The sequence below is a fragment of the Carassius carassius genome, chromosome 32, assembly GCF_963082965.1.
Source record: "Carassius carassius chromosome 32, fCarCar2.1, whole genome shotgun sequence".
Lineage (NCBI taxonomy): Eukaryota > Metazoa > Chordata > Actinopteri > Cypriniformes > Cyprinidae > Carassius > Carassius carassius.
Window position 1 is genome coordinate 21,894,125 of NC_081786.1, and position 21,740 is coordinate 21,915,864.

Sequence of the window (21,740 nt, forward strand, 5' to 3'; positions counted from 1 at the left end):
CTGGATGCTGTATCCACACCAACAGGCGGTGCTAAACTAAGCTACTGAGACACACTGCGAACAGATGCGCTCAGTATTACCAAATTATAACTGATTAGCTTTTTCTGAATGAATTATAGGCTAATTTCCCAGCAGCGTGAGCGAGGGATGCGCTCCTGAGCGGATCAAGCGGCTCTGGTCTAGCCTCCGTCAGGTAATAACCAATAACCCTCAAAATCATCATCAAGCTTCTCTTTCTAACAGATAAAATGCTTCAGGCCTTGTTGTTCCTTAATCTGTTTATCACGAACCGTAATATATACGTTCGTATAGGATAGGCTATACCTATTTAGTTAATGCTTCCACACGGTTCATCACATCTTTTCTCACTCTATTGTCTGAAAACAATGCATTCTAGCTAATAAACACATGGTGTATAGCAGGGCTTAATTTGTGCCGGAACAAGCCGGATCCGGATCGGTCACCTCCGAAATCTGATCCGGCACCTTATTTTGGCGGATCCCCTCCTCCAGGGGCTGCGTTTCATTATGGCAGACAGAGAATAGCCAGATCTGTGCCGTGAAAAATTATCCAAAATTCATATCTCTATAATACGTTATTATTATTTTAAATCAGAGGGTTTTTACAAATATTTAGCCAATGATAAGTATTTAAAATATCTTGTCAGTAAAACTTTATAATGCCATGGGTTCCTCAAGCTCTTGCGAAACCTCGTCGTCACTTCACGCGCCTTCACTCAGATGGACGCGCGCGCACAGCCTGGAGGAGACAGATCGCCGCTTTTTGCAAAGTAATGGTAAAGGGTAAACAAATAACTGTTTGCGACATGATTTTCTTTACTCAGACACTATGTCTGTAAAGGCTATTGTTTGTGTGTGGTTGAAGGCTGGAGAAGTAGGTTTTTTGCCATCTAGCCAATATACTTTTTTACGTTTTAAATATCCTGTGCATGAGCGCTTTATCGTTTGTATCATGAGATTTTGGCCAAGTGTATTAAACAGCAAAAAAAAAAAAAAAAACTGAAAATAATATATATACAATAATAATAATATATATACAATAATAATAACTCACTGGAGTTATTCACCCCAACACTCTCTTTTTTGATACGTGTCACTGTTGGACAGTGTTTTCTCTACTTCCTGTTGGCCTTCTGTAGCTAATCGTAGCTCCGTGTAGCTGTTTTTATTTTATTTTTTCTCTAGAATCTTTATCTTACTATCACTCTCTGTTTTTTAAAGTGATAAAATATAACTTATTTCACACCATATTTCTGATATTATTGATCAATCTTATCAGATTAACTTTGATCGTTCACTTTTATTTTATATCCGTGAGTGCATTACACCTGCAAAGCGTAAGCACTCGTTAGCTTGTCATTAGCGTTTTCATTCGAACCTATCGCTGTTTTCTTTTCTGCTCTCCTCTCTCTCGCTCCAGTTTTTCACAAGTTCATCAAACAACCGCAGTAAGAATATTTCATCAAGCACGGTGAGTAATGGCTTCTCCTGCTATTGTTATTTGCACCTCTTGCAACATGTACAGTTTATCTATCTCTGTCGCAGATGAGGGATTCACATGTGATAAATGCAGGGAAATAGTTAGGCTGACAGAGAAGATTTCAGAATTAGAGACACGCATCCAAACTTTAATTGAGGATAGTAAGAATGTTAGGGCTCTAGATATGGCTTTGGATGCGTCTAGCTCAGCGATTCATGTACATTGTTCGGTTCCGGAAACAGAGCCCCAGCAGCAGGGCAACTGGGTGACGGTGAGGCAGCGTAGTCGTGGGTCAAAACACCGCTCTTCTGTTCCAATCAAAACATTACACAGGTTCTCCCCACTCAGTGATGCACCCACTGAGAAACCTGATGAAAGTGCTGTAGTTATTGGTGATTCTATTGTACGGAACGTGAATATAGAGACACCAGCCACCATAGTCAAATGTTTACCGGGAGCCAGAGCGCCTGACATCTTGGCAAATTTAAAAGTGCTGGCCAATGTTAAACGTAAATACAGTAAGATTGTTATTTATGCCGGCGCTAATGATGTTCGACTTCGCCAGTCGGAGATCACTAAAAATAACATTAAAGAGGTGTGTGAACTTGCGAACACGATGTCAGACACTGTAATATGCTCTGGTCTCCTCCCTGCTTACCGTGGTGATGAGATGCATAGCAGATTGTCATCACTCAATGGCTGGATGTCTAAGTGGTGCCCACAGAATAACATAGGTTTCATAGACAATTGGACAAGCTTTTGGGGCAGACCTGACCTGTTGAAAAGAGATGGTCTTCATCCCTCCTGGGGTGGCGCCACTCTTCTCTCTAGAAATATGGCAAATAGTCTTAGAGTTTATACTTGACTAACTGGGGCCCAGGTCAGAAAGCAGACAGACTGGCTAAACCGACCGTCTGCTAGCTGCCTCCCGTCACAGAGGTCAGTTAATTCTCAGCAAAATTGCAACCATTCAGCCATCAGCTACAGTATCGCATCAGACAGTGCACTATAGATCCCCTGAGGAACAGTTCAACTCATTCTCTACTATAGGAGAGGAAGAATTGTATAAACTTGTTAAATCATCTAAACCAACAACATGTATGTTAGACCCTATACCATCTAAGCTTCTAAAAGAGGTGCTTCCAGAAGTCATAGATCCTCTTCTGACTATTATTAATTCCTCATTGTCATTAGGATATGTTCCCAAAACCTTCAAACTGGCTGTTATTAAGCCTCTCATCAAAAAAACACAACTTGACCCCAAAGAACTAGTTAATTATAGACCAATCTCGAATCTCCCTTTTCTGTCCAAGATACTAGAAAAGGTGGTATCCTCACAATTATATTCCTTCTTAGAGAAAAATGGTATATGTGAGGATTTCCAGTCATCATAGTACTGAGACTGCTTTCCTTAGAGTTACAAATGATCTGCTCTTATCATCTGATCGTGGGTGTATCTCTCTATTAGTTTTATTGGATCTTAGTGCTGCGTTTGACACAATTGACCACAACATTCTTTTGCATAGACTTGAACACTTTGTTGGCATTAATGGAAGTGCATTAGCATGGTTTAAATCGTACTTATATGACCGCCATCAGTTCGTAGCAGTGAATGAAGATGTATCATATCGATCACAAGTGCAGTATGGAGTACCTCAAGGCTCAGTACTAGGGCCGCTACTCTTCACGCTTTATATGTTACCCTTGGGAGATATCATCAGGGAACATGGTGTTAGCTTTCACTGTTATGCTGATGATACTCAGCTCTAGTGTTGTCAAAAGACCCGGTACTTTGGTACCAAGTCGGTACTAAAAAAATATAAATGTGACGGTACCAGGTTTCTTTAAGTACCGGTAGTACCGAGGTCCCGTTCAAACCCGGTTCAGCGCTATGATTTCCGCGAAGCAGAAAAAGGACGGAATCTCAAAATCCAGTAATGAAAATGAAACTTACATTTTAATATGGACAGTCACAGAATTTGTCAGATAGCATAAATTAATCAAATCAAATCTCCATATGGACCAGTAGCTATCTGTAAATGTTAAGCTGCAAAAGTTGTTTGAAATATGAATCTGTGTTCTGCGCGTCTCTGTGTGAATGAATGAATGACAGAGACGTGCGGGTTTGTTTACTACATAGACTGAAGCGCATGACGCTTGCATTAATTTCAGCATCTGAGCTTCAGAGTTCTCTCTCCATCAAGCGATCTGAACTTTTCAGTTCATCTCAATGGACGCACAGCGCACCTGTATTTGATGCTCTGTAAACTCTGTGTGAAGGCGCACGACTCACCGTCGCTTTACTGATAGCCAGTGTTGGGGAGTAACTAGTTACATGTAACGGCGTTACGTAATTTAATTACAAAATTATTGTAACTGTAATTAGTTACAGTTACTAAGAAAAAACTAGTAATTAAATTACAGTTACTTATGAAATTTTTTACGATTACAAAGGGGATTACATTTGAATATTTACACACATCCACATGCAGATTTAACTGATTTCTTTCCCAGATTGCACTGACTATTCTGAGACATACCGCCCTAATAATTTCCGGGATGCGGAAACACAGTCTGGTTCGTAGAATCCAGTCATAAAAACGGAATGCCTAACGCGGACGGAATATGCCACATTTTGGATGACTAAATCAAAAGTAGGTCAGTACACTTGAATCAAAGCATGACATCCACTAGTGTCTGTGAATATAAAGCCCCAAAAATGTAATATATGACTTGCACATTCTGCGTGTCTGTGGAAATCAGGCGCGGACTGGACACCGGGAGAACCGGGACAATTCCCGGTGGCCTGGCAGCCGATTTTGCCCCACTATTTAATATCATTATTGTATAATTGCCTGCCGAATGTACTAAAGCGAACATTTGCGAATCCGCCATTTGATAATTAAATCTCTAATAAGTCATGAAGTGTTAGTCATGACTCGCGCGCTCTCCGCGCCTCCGCCAAACGGTTTGGATCAGACTCCGAGTAATCAATGCGAGAGAGAGAGAGAGAGAGAGAGAGAGAGAGAGAGAGAGAGAGAGAGAGAGAGAGGAGAGAGAGAGAGAGAGAGAATAGAGTGGACTGCTGGAGCAGAGAAGCAGAACTACTGTTCAGGGTTTCAGGTCAGTTTCATCTGTAAAGATGCTTTTTTGTCTGTTTTTTTATTTATTTAATCAAGCAGCAGCACGTTGCTCATCAGTCATCACTCAAAATACTATATAAAGGACATCATTATTATCTGTTGTAATGTTACAGTAGTAATTTAGCTGAAAAGAAATTCCTATTTTTTTATAGGTTTAGGAGGAGCTACGACAGACAACAACACAACCCTTACGAAAATTAACATTTTAATATTTAACTATAAATCCAGAGAAAATGGTTACTATTGTTTAACTGTGATAACCAAAAATGTAAAATTATTTTACAAATGTATTTATTTAAAAATAAATACAACTCCATTTGCAAAAAAAAAAAAAAAAAAAAGGTTATTTAACTTTTATATAGGCTAATAAAAGCATGGTAATTTTTTTGTAAGGAAAAAAACATGACTCGTGTACAGTATTAGGATTTTTCTATAAAGATATTGTAGTATTGTAGAGTATTGTATTGTAAAGTATAGTTTTGTTCAATCTTGAGTATTAAAGTCACGAGAGAGATGGATAACAGGGCAAAATAAAGAGACTGAAGAGAAAAATGGAAGTGAAGGTGCAGTTCAGGAGAGAACTTTTAATTATTTTGCATGTCCCCAAATAAAGATTTAAACCTTTTTTTATGTCAGGTCCATAGAAAAAATAGTTTTGTCCATGAATTTGTTTGTATGAGTTTGAATTTTCCAGTCCGCCCCTCCTGTAAATTAATGGCAAAGACATGGTTTCATTTACTACACATAGGCCTACTGAAACTCACAGTGTTTTCAACCTCTGCCGCCTCAATATAGGAGTACACGAGCACATAAACATAATTTCTAGAACTGCTCTGTGTCACTTCATGTGCATTTTACTTATTTTGAGAAAACTATCATCATATAGAGAGACAGCAGTTTCAAAAAAACACCAATGTTTCAGGAGTTTATTACACAGAATACGTCACATGCTTATTAGATAACTGTATTTAAGTTGATGTATATGCTTTTATTTATTATTCTTTATTTTTCACAAATTTAGAAAAGTAATCAAAAAGTACTCAAAAGTAATTAGTTACATTACTTTAATAAAGTAATTGAAAAAGTTACACTACTATTACATTTTAAACAGGGTAACTTGTAATCTGTAACCTATTACATTTCCAAAGTAACCTTCCCAACACTGCTGATAGCGCTGTTTCTCACACAGGCAAAGAGAGAGAGAGCGATAGTCTTACCACGCTGAATCGACACGCTATATGTAAACTATTCTTTGTTGTCTTCTCCAGTCAAAATAATGGAGTTCATTTAGAATTATTCATATTCATTTTCTAACAAGCAGAAGACATACCGGTTTCTCCGGTAGTGGGCGGAGCTAATGCGCAAATGCCAATTTCATTGGCTGGCGCTGAATAGTACCGTCCCTGTTTTGATTTCAGCAAATCAGTTTGACCGAACGCAGACAACGTGATTAATATTCATGAACCCATCAGCTCATCAATTCATAGTGCATTGTATATACATTAGTATGATAGTAGAATTAGTAGTAGTATTATCTTTTAATAATAATTAATATGATCTATTACTTTTTTTTTTTACAGTAACCCTCAATGACCAAAAATATCTTAAGCATCACCACCAGTCTTAAGTTCAGTTAAAATGACAAATATGCATTCATTAGGCCTAAAAGTAAATTTTTACATAAAAGGCATTGTGCTAGAAATATTACTATTATTTAGTAAAATGTATGTGATACTGCTACTACTGTTGAAAAAAATTATAAAACTTTATTTTTTAAAGAAATTAATCACAATATTTCTTCCATGTTTTAATTTTAATAGCAAATCCCCTTTATTTACCAAAAATAAAATGTGTTTAAATTTCATAAATTAAAAGACAAATTAAATTTGGGTGAAACTTGTTTACTGTTTTTCATAATTATATAACTTGTAGAAAAACCTTAAACACAATTGTAAATAAGTATAAAGAATGGCATTGGTTTGTATTTTTAGTGCTAAAAAGTTTTTTTTTTTTTTTTTAATTAGCATATTTTTGTGTTTTGCTTTGGTACCGAAATTGGTACCGAGAACCGTGGATTTTCACTGGTATCGGTACCGAATACTGAAATTTTGGTACCGTGACAACACTACTCAGCTCTATATTTCTTCGTGGCCCGGTGAAACACACCAATTAGAAAAACTAATGGAATGCATAGTCGATATAAAAAAACTGGATGACGAGTAATTTCTTACGGCTAAATTCCGAAAAAACAGAGGTGTTAATTATAGGACCTAAAAACTCTGCTTGTAATAACCTAGACCACTGTCTAAGACTTGATGGTTGCTCTGTCTATTTTTCGTCATCAGTTAGGAACCTAGGTGTGCTATTTGATCACAATCTTTCCTTAGAAAGCCACATTTTTTCTTCATTTTTCCATCTCAAAAATATATCTAAATTACGGCCTATGCTCTCAATGTCAAATGCAGAAATGTTAATCCATGCATTTATGACCTCAAGGTTAGATTATTGTAATGCTTTATTGGGTGGTTGTTCTGCATGCTTAGTAAACAAACTACAGCTAGTCTAAAATGCAGCAGCAAGAGTTCTTACTAGAACCAGGAAGTATGACCATATTAGCCCGGTCCTGTCAACACTGCACTGGCTCCCTATCAAACATCGTATAGATTTTAAAATATTGCTTATTACTTATAAGTACACCTCAGTATTTGAATGAGCTCCTTTTACATTATAATCCTCTACGTCCGTGACGTTCTCAAAACTCAGGCAATTTGATAATACCTAGAATATCAAAATCAACTGCGGGCGGCAGATCCTTTTCCTATTTGGCGCCTAAACTCTGGAATAACCTACCTAACATTGTTTGGGAGGCAGACACACTCTTGCAGTTTAAATCTAGATTAAAGACCCATCTCTTTAACCTGTCTTACACATAACATACTAATATGCTTTTAATATCCAAATCCGTTAAAGGATTTTTAGGCTGCATTCATTAGGTTAACCGGAACCGGAAACACTTCCCATAACACCCTATGTACTTGCTACATCATTAGAAGAATGGCATCTACGCTAATATTTGTCTGTTTCTCTCTTATTCCGAGGTCACCGTAGCCACCAGATCCAGTCTGTATCCAGATCAGAGGGTCACTGCAGTCACCCGGCTCCAGTACGTATCCAGACCAGATGGTGGATCAGCACCTAGAAAGGACCTCTACTGCCCTGAAAGACAGCCGAGACCAGGACAACTAGAGCCCCAGATACAGATCCCCTGTAAAGACCTTGTCTCAGAGGACCACCAGGACAAGACCACAGGAAACAGATGATTCTTCTGCACAATCTGACTTTGCTGCAGCCTGGAATTGAACTACTGGTTTCGTCTGGTCAGAGGAGAACTGGCCCCCCAACTGAGCCTGGTTTCTCCCAAGGTTTGTTTCTCCATTCTGTCACCGATGGAGTTTCGGTTCCTTGCCGCTGTCGCCTCTGGCTTGCTTAGTTGGGGTCACTTCATCTACAGCGATATCGTTAACTTGATTGCAAATAAATGCACAGACACTATTTAACTAAACAGAGATGACATCACTGAATTCAATGATGAACTGCCTTTAACTATCATTTTGCATTATTGACACACTGTTTTCCTAATGAATGTTGTTCAGTTGCTTTGACGCAATGTATTTTGTTTAAAGCGCTATATAAATAAAGGTGACTTGACTTGACTTGACTTGACAAAACTCAGATCTCCTCATTCGCCGGCCAAAGACCTTGTTAATTGCACGTGTCTGATACAACACCGACACTGACGACGCAATGTTGTTTAATTATTGATTTTTCCGCCTTTTCTTTCTTTTCCCCCCTGTATTTTAGCAGAGTGTGCCATGAAACTGTTTTATTTGTCAAAACCCATCAGACATCATATTGTTTGTATTTGGTTGCTTAATCCTTATGCGTTGTTGGGGACGTTTTCGTCCACTAGGGGGTAAAGTTGAGTCTTATTTTGGCCACAACTTTCTCTGTGTTTGAGCTAATGGAATGATTTTTGGTGACAAATCTTATTTTGACCCATATTTTGGGAAAATGCTTTGAAATTTTTCAAAAACTCAACGGTACACTGTGGGCAAATTCACTACCCTTTTCGGGATGTTCGTGGATGAAAACATCCACTAAATTAAACTGCTGTAAAAATGTATCAGATAAATATTTTTTTCAATTTTTTTGCATAAATCTATTAATCAACCTCAGTCCTGATCAAAACTACCAAATTTAAAAAAAAAATTCCAAGATTTTAACTTTTTAATTACCAAGTTCATAAATGATGTCACTGATTTGGGAAAAAAACACACAAAATTACATATTTTCAATATAAAAAGTGATTGTGGACTGGATTTTTTTTTTACCTTTTATCACAGTCTTGGGCATGTCAAAGATAAGTAACAAGATTGGTTTTGTCAAAGATAAGTAACAAGATTGGTTTTGATGCATTGTTAGTTTTTGTGCAGCATTAGATTTAAATTTTTTCTCCCTAATTTGCTGTTGGTGGCTGTTTTTGCCCCATTGACTTCCATTATAACGACATTTTTTGATTGCAGAGCCATGACACCATATAATCATGCATTCTTGATTGTTTGTGGTTTTCACTTTTGGGAAGAGGTAAAAAAATGTATTTTTACAGTTGATCACTAGGTGGGACCATTAACCCTTTAAATAGGCCTGTGCAAAAAAAAAGGCTTGGTTTCTGGCTTGTATATGGAGTTATATGGAGTATAACAGCAAATTATAGTGTTTGTGTGTGTGTGAGATTCTTGATTGTTGGTGGTTTTTCCTGTTGGGAAGAGGTAACATTTGTTATTTTTTACAGTTGATCACTAGGTGGGACCATTAACCCTTTAGATAGGCCTGTGCAAAAAAAGGCATAGTTTCTGGCTTGTATGGAGTTATATGGAGTATAATAGCAAATTATAGTGTGTGTGTGTGTGTGTGTGAGATAGAGAGAGAGAGAGAAAGAGAGGGTGTGAGAGAGACCTTTGTGCACTTACCTTGATGTACAGTATTTGAAAAAATCTAAATATGCACCTCATGCTCTCAGAACTACATGGAGTAAACAATAAAAAAAGAAGTGTGTTTATGCACCTGCTTCCTTTTGATGGTGAAAAGTACAGATGGCCTATAAGTTAAATGCTCCTCTTTTCTTGATGGTAAAGCCAGTTTAAAACCTTAAAATCCTGTAAAAAAATCTACTTCGCATCAAATTTATATACATTATGTATTATGAACCAAAATGCAATACCAACTTCAAATAAGCTGCAGCTCGCTGGAGGGGTCACGCTACATAATCATTTCTAAAACTTTGGTACAAGTCAAGCCCTTTCTCGTGTTGCTTGCTGCTCTTCTCACCATTAAATATCCAGCACGATGGCATGAAAGTGTTTAAATCCACGTACTTTGCTTTTGTTTAGTCTATTCGCTTGTTAAGTCTGACGTCACGTAGCAGCGCTTCCGTGTCCAAACGCTCTATCAGTTACCACGAGAAAACAACAAAAGGTGCTAATATAAACTCACAATGTGATAGAATACTAGCGAAAAAGTTATAATATTAACCTTTAACTCCATACCGAAGTACCAGATAGCCAGACAATGAAAATATAAATATAAAAAAAATATCTAAAAATTATTTGTGTTTGGGACGCTGTGAGCACGGAGACTGTAGTGCATATCGTAAGTTTGAAAGCATTTAACTTTAATTATCAATATGAATAAACAGTGCTCATAAACGGCTGCTGAGGTCATATTCTCAAGTGAAGCGAGTTGAGGCCTGGACCCGGAAACAGCGCTTCTTACGTCATCACTTAACAACCGAATACTTTCACCACCATTAAAAGGCAGCAGGTGCATAAATACACTTTTGTTTACTCCATGTAGTTCTAAGAGCTGAGGTGTACATTGTGATTTTCTGAAATACATTAAGGTAAGTGCGCAAAGGTCTCTCTCACACACACTCTCTCTCTCTTTCTCTCACACACACACATACACACTCAATATAATATGCTGTTATACTCCATATAGCTTCATATACAAGTCAGAAACTAAGCTTTTTTGCACAGGCCTATCTAAAGGGTTAATGGTCCCACCTAGTGATCAACTGTAAAAATAACAAATGTTACCTCTTCCCAACAGGTAAAACCACCAACAATCAAGAATCTCACACACACACAAACACTATAATTTGCTGTTATACTCCATATACAAGCCAGAAACTAAGCCTTTTTTTGCACAGGCCTATCTAAAGGGTCAATGGTCCCACTTAGTGATCAACTGTAAAATTAACAAATGTTACCTCTTCCCAAAAGGGAAAACCACAAACAATCAAGAATGCATAATTACATGGTGTCATGGCTTTGCAATCAAAAAATGTCGTTATAATGGAAGTCAATGGGGCAAAAACAGCCACCAACAACTAATTAGGGAGAAAAAAATTAAATCTAATGTTGCACAAAAACTAAAAATGCATCAAAGCCAATGTTGCTACTAAACTTTGACATGCCCAAGACTGTTATAAAAAGTTAAAAAAAAAATCCAGCCACAATTACTTTTATATTGAAAGTAAGTCATTTTGTGTGTTTTTTTCCCCCAAATCAGTGACATCATTTATGAAATTGCCAATTAAAGAGTTAAAATCTTGGATTTTTTTAAAAACATTTGGTAGTTTTGATCAGGACTGAGGTTGATTAACAGATTTATGCAAAAAAAAATGAATCTGATACATTTTTACAGCAGTTTAATTGAGTGGATGTTTTCATCCTGAACAACTCGAAAGGGTAGTGAATTTGAACAATCCACAAGGGTTAAACTCAACAAAGTACGAAAAATAACTTGTACATTATACTCGCGAGGCGGCTGTGAGGGTGCATGTAATACAGCCTGTGGAGCACGCGAATACCAATTGTCTTAAAATACTGTGTGCAATGTGTGCAAATTATACATTTTTGTGACAATGCAACAATTACCTGATTAGTCAAGTGACAGTTCTGTCAGCTGTCCCGATCGAAATGCGAGTGAGTCTTGTATCGCAGCGTGCAGCAGGTCGTTTTAGTAGCCTACAGACGAGATGCGCTGATGAGAAGCGCACTCCGAAAGAGTTCATGAATTCGAAGGCTGGTTTCGAATGACTGATTTAATGTAATAGTTTGTGTTGATTTATTTTGTTATTCAAACCTAAGCTATGTTGAATAAATGCAGGAATTTCCATCATTATAAACTTGATTTAGGACCTGATTTAATATAACTCTGTTACACAGAGATTTGAAAAATAAAATTCCACAACTTTTTCAAAGGTTTTTAGTCCTGGAAATTGTTATTTTAAAATCACATGGAATGTCCATGTTATTCATGACCTTACAGACTAAATGCAACTGGTACACGCTCTTAAAATCACTTAAACTGGTCCACCAATGTGATTGCACGAGTGTTCCGTTACCTCTCTCTCCTGCGATCACATGCCGGATCTGTTACCCCGGTTTGTTCCGGGACCTCGCAATTTACAAATTAAGCACTGGTGTATAGGATATATTTGAATCCTAAAGGATGTTGATTCTGTTCTGTGTAAGGTGTCTGTATAATAATCTGATATCTGAGCTATTTAGGGTAATAGCTATCCGTTTCTTGGTGATATGTTGTATACAAGATGATGCATGCATTTATTTATGAATTTTTCTGTTAAAAATACTTTATCCAGTCACAGTTTAATGTGCGGAGACGTTTAAGAGACACATCTAATTTATTCCTGAATATAAAGTGTAAACACTGTGGCTTCCAATTGCTTATTTTTTGTTTAGTCCTACCAAAGACTATAGAATAACATAGACTGAACCAATGGCGTGAGTTGGGGGCGGGGCTATCTGTTTTACCGACCAATGGAAGAGTTTTGGGGAAACGTATGAAATACACTAAACCTTATATCTGAAATTTCGTTTGGTTCAGATTTACTGGAACACAAATTTCACACCTTGCCGTATTTATTTACCAACCAAATTTCCACCAAGGAAGCCATCTTTCCAATTTATTTTGTTTGAACTTACTTGATACTTTTTGGCCGAGAAGAAATCTTTATTGACAGCCAAATTAAAAATTTAAAAAGTATAAAGTTAAGTTTACAGCATGTCAGTAACATATAACTTTCTTTCATGATATTAGAGTTCATTTTCATAGGGATGAATTGCTTTAAAGGCCATCATGAAATGTATGATTTTATCATCTTCAGCTGAATGAATTTTCTCAATTAAGAGATTCTTTTATTAATCTAACACAGGCATGTTGTTCAGGATGGTAAAACTCAGACTACTCAACACGATTGCACCTGCATACTTCTATACTGCAACCGTGGTCACATTCATCCTCCACCTCCTCCTCTTCATGCCCACTGTTTTCCGAAGTCCAGATTTGGCGCTAAATCTCACCATGCTGGTCCACATCGCTGTCTTTCTCTTCCTCATGGGGAACGCATTGGGTAATTACACGATGACTATATGGTACCCATCTGAGAGTGCCAACGAGACAGCAATTCCAGTCTGTTCCCCCGACTGCCCGGACCGAATTGACGCCCACTACCTCCTGAATGGACGCCACTTCTGTAAAGTGTGTAAGAAAGTGATTCTAAAACGGGATCACCACTGCTTTTTCACAGGAAACTGTATTGGGAATAGGAACATGCGCTACTTTATTATGTTCAGCATCTATACGTCCTGCTGTTGTCTGTATTCGTTGGTAATCGGGGTGGCGTATCTTACCATGGAATACTCCGTTTCCTTTGAGAACCCACTGACGTTCCTCACGCTCCTACCGCTCTCGACAGGTTACTTCTTCCTAGGTAGGTTTCATTTTGTCTGCTTGAGGCTTTCCTAGTTCAAATATCCTTGAGAAGAACATTTTTTTCTTTTCTCCCCTCAGGTTTTATTTCAGGTCTCCAGTTCTTTCTGGTTATAATGCTGTACGTCTGGCTGGGTATCGGACTGGTTAGCGCCGGTTTCTGCTGTCAGCAGCTTCTACTAGTAGCCCGAGGGCAGACCTGGTGCGAGTTGCAGAAAGGGCAGCTGTCAGAGAGTCATGGGACCTGGCGTGCCAACCTGACTGATGTTTTCGGTTCCCGTTGGGCTCTAGGCCTTTTCCTGCCAGTTCAGACTGTTGAGACCGTACCTGGGAACTGGCAGGTCTACCATGATCACAAACATGACTGAAAGGCCAAGAATTTGCCATATCAGTGTGTTCATCATGATTTGACCCATGTCGACCAGTTATTAAATGTGAGAAGGGCTTCAGTGCAAATGATCTACCTTTTCAGTGGATTTCTGTCAACGCTGCGCAAATTAGGAGAGCGTTATGTCACAAAGAGGTTGTAACACCCATATCTATGTCTATCAGCACTGTGTTGAAACTCAATTTCAGCCCTAGTTCAGGCCAGCAGTGATTAGCAGCGGTAACATCAGAGAAGGAGGCCGGGATTAAAGGTTGGATGTGCATTTACAAAACAACGCACACTAAGTAATCAGCACACTATTACACAACACAAGTGGCCTGCTAAAATATGGGTGACATTTAGTTTGAATTGAATTGAATAAAATTGAATTGAAATGGCCACACACCACAGAAAGTTCAATTGTAACTTAAATAGAAATTTACTTGCAATTAAAAAAAACCACAGGCAATGCATAAATACTAAAACTGAAAAAGAAGAAAAAAAACTTAAAGGCTTAAAACTTGAATGAAATTAATTCTTTTATTCAACAAGAATGCATTTCTACTTTAAATAATTGCTGTTCATTTGAACTTTATATACATCATCCATATGGTTTACACAGAAATATATCAGCAGAACATTGATCATATGAAAAAGTTATTTAAAATTTTAATATTATCCTAATATTACTGTTTTTACAGTATTTTTGATCAAATAAAAGCAGCCTTAGTCTTCACATACTTAGCATTTCTATTTAAACATATGAACTTCTTTGAATTCCAATTATTTTAATCCCACTACTATTCTATATTCATGTTTCTGAAATGTAAATTCATCCTGTTTGCTTCCTCAATTAAAATTAATTTCAGTTAACTTCAACAGGACCAGATTTACATTTTCAATTTCTGAAAAGCACATACGTTTGTACTTAATAACATCATTTTTCTAAAAATGTGTGATATTTAATATCACTAAAAAGTTATTGATCGTGACAAATTTATTTAAATATTATAATCAATTCTAATTACTTATTACTTTATTAGTTATAAAAACAGTTATTATACTTGATTGCAGGATAATTTCCTGTTACTTACAGTTAATGGCAGATATTGTGTGGTTTTGTCATTAACCACTTCAGCTGTTATTTTGATTTTTTGAGAATTAGGCATATGCAATATTGGACCCACGGGTGGGTCCCCAGAGTTGATGTGGTTAAGGCCTGCAGAAAGAATTAAATTGTATTTCCCATAGAGGACAGATTAACTAAAACATGTTGATTTACAGCACGATTAAACCAAGCAGTAAATTTGTGCTCATTTCTTTCTTTGCGATCTGTCCAACATGGACAAAGTAATTAGTAATAATGGAGGGTCACTGTTCTGTAACTGAAACCCTCTTATAAAACAGCAATCCATTATGAAGTTTCATGTCAGCATTTTAATTTTTATAAGTGCACGCTTACAATTGCTCTGCTCTCAGTCCTGTTTGATATTTTGAAACTTGGCCCTCAACATCCTTTGGCTGCAGTTGAAATGAGGTTCATATCTTATCAAAATATCCTTCACGTCCATCTTGACTGGATCAGATGTCTTGGATTAAATGCAGGTTAGTTGTTCAGAAGCTGGAGTTTATTCTGCTATCTCAACTTAGATTATATTTTCATATAATCATTTTCTACCATCTTTTTAGTCTTATATTGTTGTGGATGAATATTATGTTTCTGTATTTGATGCATGAAAAATATGGCATGCAATGATGATATTTTTCTGTGATTGATTTATTTGTAACTGATTAGGTTACCACCAATATGGTTATATAAAATGACGTTAACCAATCAACTTTAATCTTAAAACGTGTTAATTTATGATTTATTGAACAAATTGTTCAAACTTAAAATAACTAATAATCAGGGCACAGCTTTAATATATATTTTAAATGCCTTTATTTTTGAAGGCACATAAAAAGTCAAATGACACCTACAGAATACAAAACTGCACTTGGCTAAAACCAAACAAGACTATTGCATAGATTTATACAGCAAAAATGTCTCATTTAGGATCGGGTTCTGATAAAGCAACACAATATGTTTATAATTTTGGAAAGCAAATACAAATGCAATACAGAAAACGACGATATAAAAACAAATGCTATCACATTCATTCAGTGCATTCATTACTTCACTAAACCTGCTGACCTCTGTCATCAAAGCTTATTAGTACGTGCTTTTCAAACACAATAAACCATCTGTATGCAAGCAGTATGACAGATTGCAACAGAAAAATAAAATAAAATGTACATTGCCAATTTGGCTCATTCACATCCAAACCTACTGACAATCACAACCTCAATTATGAATGTACACTCACTTAATAATACAACAAGGCATTACAAATAACAACCACATCTGAAGTGCTTCTTCAAATACATTCTGACCAGCACAAATGGTTATTAATACCCTTACTCTTAACGTCCATTGGTCTTTCTCATAGATAACAACAAGAATATTTACTTGGAGATGCATTGTGACCCTGGACCACAAAACCAGTCTAAAGTCGCTGGGGTATATTTGTAGCAATAGCCAATACATTGTATGGGTCTAATTATTATTATTTTATGCCAAAAGCCAAAAATCATTAGTATATTAAGTAAAGATCATGTTCCATGAAGATATTTTGTAAATTTCCTACTGTAAATACATTAAAACTTAAATTTTGATTAGTAATATGCATTGCTAAGAACTTCATTGGGACAACTTCAAAGGCTATTTTTTCATTATTATTATTAATTTTTTGTTTTGCAGATTCCAAATTTTCAAATAGTTGTATCTCGGTTAAATATTGTCTGATCCTAACGGACCATACATCAATGGAAAGTGCATTTATTCAGCTTTCATGATGTATAAATCTCAATTGAAAAATTTACCCTTATGACTTAAAGGTTTTGTGGTCCAGGGTCACATTTGAGAACACATTAAACACATACAAACAATATTATTATAAACACATTTTTACAAATTGTCAAATATTCACAAGGATGATACTGAATTTCACATTTTCATCTGAATAAAAAAAAATATATATCATTACTGTGCACTTATAAGTACTCATATCGTTATCATTTGTTAAAGACATTTTTTAGTTATAGTGATTAGAAAAAAACTTTTCCATTTTGTTCGATTCGGAGCGGAAATATTTTTGCATTCCAGCTCTGGTTTTCCAAGGCCTTCTTTCCAAATAGTAACCAATTAGATTGAAATACCAAAACGGTTAATAGCGTTCTTTTCAAATTGAGTTTGCTAATAAACTCTGAATCACTGTATCACTTTATTTAGAAAAAGGTGCAACTGTAACCTAAATACTGTCTTTATATACTTTTGAAACAAGGATAAAGATGACTTACATTGGATAGATAACAGTTGGAGTGATAACTAGACTTCACAGAAGGCTCAAATCTTTCATGTTTCCTACTGATATTATGACAAGATGCTGAAAATTTGCTAAGCGCCTGATTAGAAAAGTGGCGGTTGGAGAAAAGGTGGTTATTCCAGAAAACCACGGAATACAACAGCTGAAATAATCAAATCCGAACCTGCTACTACACCATACAACCCACATCTGTGATATCCCGCTCTGCAGCCCTTACAGAGTCCACAGGTGTCTATCTACTCGCTGTTTCCAGAGTTCTGGAGGATAAGCTGCAATCTCGTCCAGACTTTGGGATCTCCACTACATATGGCTTCTAAGAAGAGGTCAGTCTGAGCTTGCAGACTCTGAAGCTGGGCCTGGGAACGTTTATTTTGTCGAATAAGTTCCTTCGTGCGCAGTGTGATGCCTAGCAGGCCTGACCGATTCAAAATGTTATAGGTGTTACAGAAGCGTTCGCGTTTGCTGGAGCTTGGAGAGAGGGCCTCTGGGATATTCTCCATATCACTGCTCTGGGTGACTGAAGCTTTGGGACTCTTTTGAGGGACCGAAGTGAGGAAGGAGTCAGTGCAAAGTGAGATTGGTGAAGTGGTGGTGTGGGGCTCCTGAAGGTCAGAAAGCCTGGATGAGGAGTTTTCCACAGCCACATCTTCAACAGTGTGACCAGTTTCTCCTAAAGAAGCAATGCTGGGGTCTACATCGTAATCTTTAAATGTCTCACACACATCCCGTTTCAAAGAGGAAGTGTGGAAAGGTTTTTCATCATAACGCCGTTGCTGATGTCTTCCAGCATGACTGTGGTTTGACCTCTTATTGATCGCACTGGGACCCTCGTCGACTGTAGACCCTTGTGCAAGATGTGGGGAAATTTTTGGAAAGGTGTTTTGCATGGGAACATGCTTTCTGGAATGTTTCTGCTCTTCAGAGCTTTGGTCGGTACGGTCACCAGCGGACATGACTGGCTGGAGGAAAAGCAGCTGGGACTGAGGACCCACATCTAGGGAAGCATTTAAGCTCCTAGATTTTAATGCAGGGGCCACGGAGTTACGCTGAAACAAGAATTATCAATGAACATTGTTGTCAAACAGACACATACTCTTTAGTTCTCTTTTTAAAACAGAAACTTTTTGAAAATATATAAAACATTTTTCAAAATCACACAAGTATATTTTTATATTCTGCATGACTTGGTTTTTCCTTTTCTTCATTGCAGACACCCTTATGTCATTGACCCAGCTGCAATATTTATAAAACTTTATTTATAGTAATCGACTCATTCAGTTTTGAAGCATGTTTTCGCTTGCTAGCTCTGATAAGAAGCAGCAGCAGGCATGAAATGTGCAACGCAATGATATCACATCTTGTGTGTGTAAAAGAGCTGTACACACAAAAGAAAAAAAGAGCGTGAGCAAAGCCTGTCTCCTATTGCATATCATAGAAACATTTCATTATTCACACCAATAATTAAATTAGGTTCGGTGAAGGAACGTGTTGTGAAATATCTACTCTTATATCAATATTCCAACTAAAAGGGTAGGGAAAACCTGCTTTAAAGGGTCATTCAAATGCTTTTTTGTTATGAATAAATCACTGTTTTTGATTTAATGAAAATTAAGATTTAATACGTATAATATTAGAAACACATTTTATGTCTACTTCGAGTAAGGTCCATAAAAACACGTAGATCATTTTAAATCATTTACGAACATCTTATTCAGCTTATTGTTAGCTGATATTTTGAGAGCCAAAGATGGCGATCAGAAAACAATGTAAAGTGTTCAATCCAAGAAGCACAAATCAAATATCTTTAATAACTACCAACAAATTTAGTAAATATAACTTTGATACCAAAACACTACCGTAACTGCAACAAACCAATACGCGTCATGAGCTAAAACTTGTCCAGAAAAGGAACAGAAAGAGACAAGGAGACTTACAGAAATGTGTCATACCTGCTTGAGAACAAGGTTGTTCATTATGATCATGGGAGAGACACCTGGATGTGAGCCAGGAATGAAAGACACCTGAGGAGCTGTCGGCATGCTTTGTGATGCAGTACCGCTTGGTCCAATGTCTTCATATTCTGTCTGGTCCAAAGCACTAAAATATCCAGAGCTTGCATCTACAGTGAGAAAATATTGTATTATTGTAAGGGTAAAACCCATTAATTATGTGCCGTTATTCACCTATAACAAAGTAATTATAGTCAATATTGTATAAATATAATCGGTAATGGGGGATTAGTAAAAATAATACCACGACATTTGAGAAAGAAAAATACGGTCAACATATTTTGCTTAAAACCATAATACTTGCACAGGAAAAAAAACAAGGGCTGTGAAACCTGAATCTCTGTCGATCTCACTGGAGGCTTTCCGTTTGTTGCCCATGTTGGATCTTCTCTGGTGGTCCTGTTTGTTGGATCTCAGTCCATCGGTTCAGCCCTGATCCAGGCAATGACTGAGAGCAGGACAGAGGCATGGGTTAAATAAAGAAAAGTCAAAAACCTAAATGATTATCTAATGTAACATGATAACATTTATGGACACTCACTTATAGACCAAATATAGGGTTTATCAACCCACCCCCCAAAAAAACCTTCATGAATTAGCAAATATTACTATTTACTATGCAAAGTATCTCGTAGTAAATAAACAGCCTCATAAGCAGATACTCGGAGAGTGCCATGAAAACAAGTAAACAAGTCCACGAATAAAATTGCTGGGTCCTCATTCAGAACAAAAAAAACCTCTTAAAATACAGCTTGACCGTCACAGTGGCAGCTTGTTTTAGATCTTGTATTGAATAGTTAATACACACATACTGAACGGAGTCTGGAAGTCTTGAACCCGCTGCTGCAGATACACGGTGCCAAACATGAGACTCTCCCATAAACACACACTACAGCACTAAACGCACGTTTTTCCTTACTTACCGAAAACAATTCTTCTTCTTCTCAAATCCTTCTCTTGTTAAGGCTTGTGTCTGAAACGTCGATTGACGAGCGAAAACTAAGTTTATATTTCTGTTGTTGTGCAAACTAGATAGCCCAGGGAGCAACGTGAGTTTACAAACGGCTCCGCCCTCTCGACTGGCTTAAATGGCTGTTACCAGGGAAACCGCCGAATCGTCACTTGCTTAACTATGCAAGATCCGTATTAAATTTGCATAGCGCCTTCTGATTGGGGCAGGGATGAACCCGTGCGACTGTAAACGTGACTCTGAAGCGTGGCGTGAAATCTGCACTGCAGCGTCAGGAGTGAATCTAGCACGCGCTGCAGCGTCATCCTCTCCATCCCATCATTTTAAATGTATGAAAAATGTAGTCCACAGAAGGAAAGTAACGTAACAAACAAAACTGTTGTTGTTTTCTACGCAATTCAAACGTCAATGACACGCAACAAGTTTGCGTCACAATTCAATATAGGCTATATATTATTATTATTATATTAAAATTATTATTTAAACCCCATCTTATTCATTTATTTGCCATGTCCACAAGTGCTGTAAACTTTAAAACCTGAATGGCGATCACGTGTGCAGATAGCCCTGAATTCACTTGGAAACTGATCCTTCAGATCTTTGCTTTATATACACATCAAATCAATGTGAACACTGGATACACGAAAAGAACAAAACCTAAGAAACACAAACATCATTCTAAAAACGTTTAATTGGGTTTACTTACTGTTATTTTGACTATATGAAGGACATGGATCTATAGACTTTCCAATTCCCCTTAAGAAATAAACACTTAGCTATGCTTTAGTTTACTACTGAAATCAAATATACTGTAGCCTATTATTAAACTGACGTTTAAACTACATTTTAAACCGTATTTTAAATTAGATTTATGTTAACTGTAATGTTCAATATTTATGTTAATTGTGTCATCATGCAATTAATAAAGTGAAACTTCAGTAAGTTTTCTATGTGACATAAATCAGACAAAAACCCATTCAATTCTTTGATCAAAATCACACAGGCCAAATGTTTCACAAAATTTTTAATAATAATCAGAAATAACAAACAATAGTCAATCTATTACGAAAGGTACTCTTAAATTTGTATAATATTAATAACAACAAAAAAATACAACATTTTATACATTGGGAATTAAATAGCCCTTTGGTGAAAACTATTGTATTTATATTTAGGGCCAGCAGCATAGATAATAACGCTTCTTTGGTTTAATTCCAACACTTTATAGACCTGAGTCTAAAGTGAGGAAAATTCAGTCATTTTCACTGAAAAATCAATACAAAGCACCGACATTCACTCGTATCGTGATGAACGTCTGTCTCGGTTCCTGTTGACTGGCCCTTTCAGAGAAAAGTCTTTGTCCTTACACAGTGCACACTTTTATCTTTGCCAAAATGGAAATATAAGAGTAATATATCATAATGGGATGGGTTTCAGATTAGTATTATTTGAAAAACACTTACTGAACGT

General features: G+C 36.9%; 2 protein-coding genes and 2 long non-coding RNA genes across 4 annotated transcripts in view; 2 read left to right on the plus strand and 2 right to left on the minus strand.

Moving 5' to 3' along the window:
* The first annotated feature begins 7 nt into the window (after nucleotides 1-7).
* Nucleotides 8-14,251, plus strand: LOC132113281 (palmitoyltransferase ZDHHC22-like). Its single transcript, XM_059521094.1, has 3 exons — nucleotides 8-193; nucleotides 12,943-13,500; nucleotides 13,581-14,251. The coding sequence occupies exons 2-3, from the start codon at nucleotides 12,945-12,947 to the stop codon at nucleotides 13,865-13,867; spliced, it is 843 nt and encodes a 280-aa protein (XP_059377077.1). The 5' UTR covers nucleotides 8-193; nucleotides 12,943-12,944; the 3' UTR covers nucleotides 13,868-14,251.
* A 515-nt stretch (nucleotides 14,252-14,766) lies between these two features.
* LOC132113282 (uncharacterized) lies at nucleotides 14,767-15,160 on the plus strand. The gene is made up of 2 exons (XR_009425132.1): nucleotides 14,767-14,982; nucleotides 15,070-15,160. It is a non-coding gene; the product is annotated as an uncharacterized LOC132113282 (long non-coding RNA).
* Nucleotides 15,161-15,784: 624 nt separating this feature from the next.
* The window catches only part of LOC132112992 (uncharacterized), a 190,407-nt gene continuing 184,451 nt past the window's right edge, over nucleotides 15,785-21,740 (minus strand). The window contains exon 2 of the long non-coding RNA XR_009425064.1: nucleotides 15,785-16,394. This is a non-coding gene — a long non-coding RNA (uncharacterized LOC132112992). The remainder of the gene's footprint in view (nucleotides 16,395-21,740) is intronic.
* On the minus strand, nucleotides 17,509-20,384 carry cipca (CLOCK-interacting pacemaker a). The gene is made up of 4 exons (XM_059520770.1): nucleotides 20,224-20,384; nucleotides 19,633-19,748; nucleotides 19,241-19,410; nucleotides 17,509-18,337 (listed from the first exon to the last, which is right to left on the minus strand). The coding sequence occupies exons 2-4, from the start codon at nucleotides 19,676-19,678 to the stop codon at nucleotides 17,528-17,530; spliced, it is 1,026 nt and encodes a 341-aa protein (XP_059376753.1). The 5' UTR covers nucleotides 19,679-19,748; nucleotides 20,224-20,384; the 3' UTR covers nucleotides 17,509-17,527.

Coding starts and splice junctions, on each gene's coding strand:
- cipca (XM_059520770.1), bottom strand. CDS start 19,678: ATGGGCAACAAACGGAAAGCCTCCAGTGAGATCGACAGAGATTCAG. Junction 19,411..19,632: donor TGAGATCGACAGAGATTCAG/GTTTCACAGCCC, acceptor TTCTCACTGTAG/ATGCAAGCTCTGGATATTTT. Junction 18,338..19,240: donor ACAACCTTGTTCTCAAGCAG/GTATGACACATT, acceptor TTCTTGTTTCAG/CGTAACTCCGTGGCCCCTGC.
- LOC132113281 (XM_059521094.1), top strand. CDS start 12,945: ATGTTGTTCAGGATGGTAAAACTCAGACTACTCAACACGATTGCACCT. Junction 13,501..13,580: donor GACAGGTTACTTCTTCCTAG/GTAGGTTTCATT, acceptor TTCTCCCCTCAG/GTTTTATTTCAGGTCTCCAG.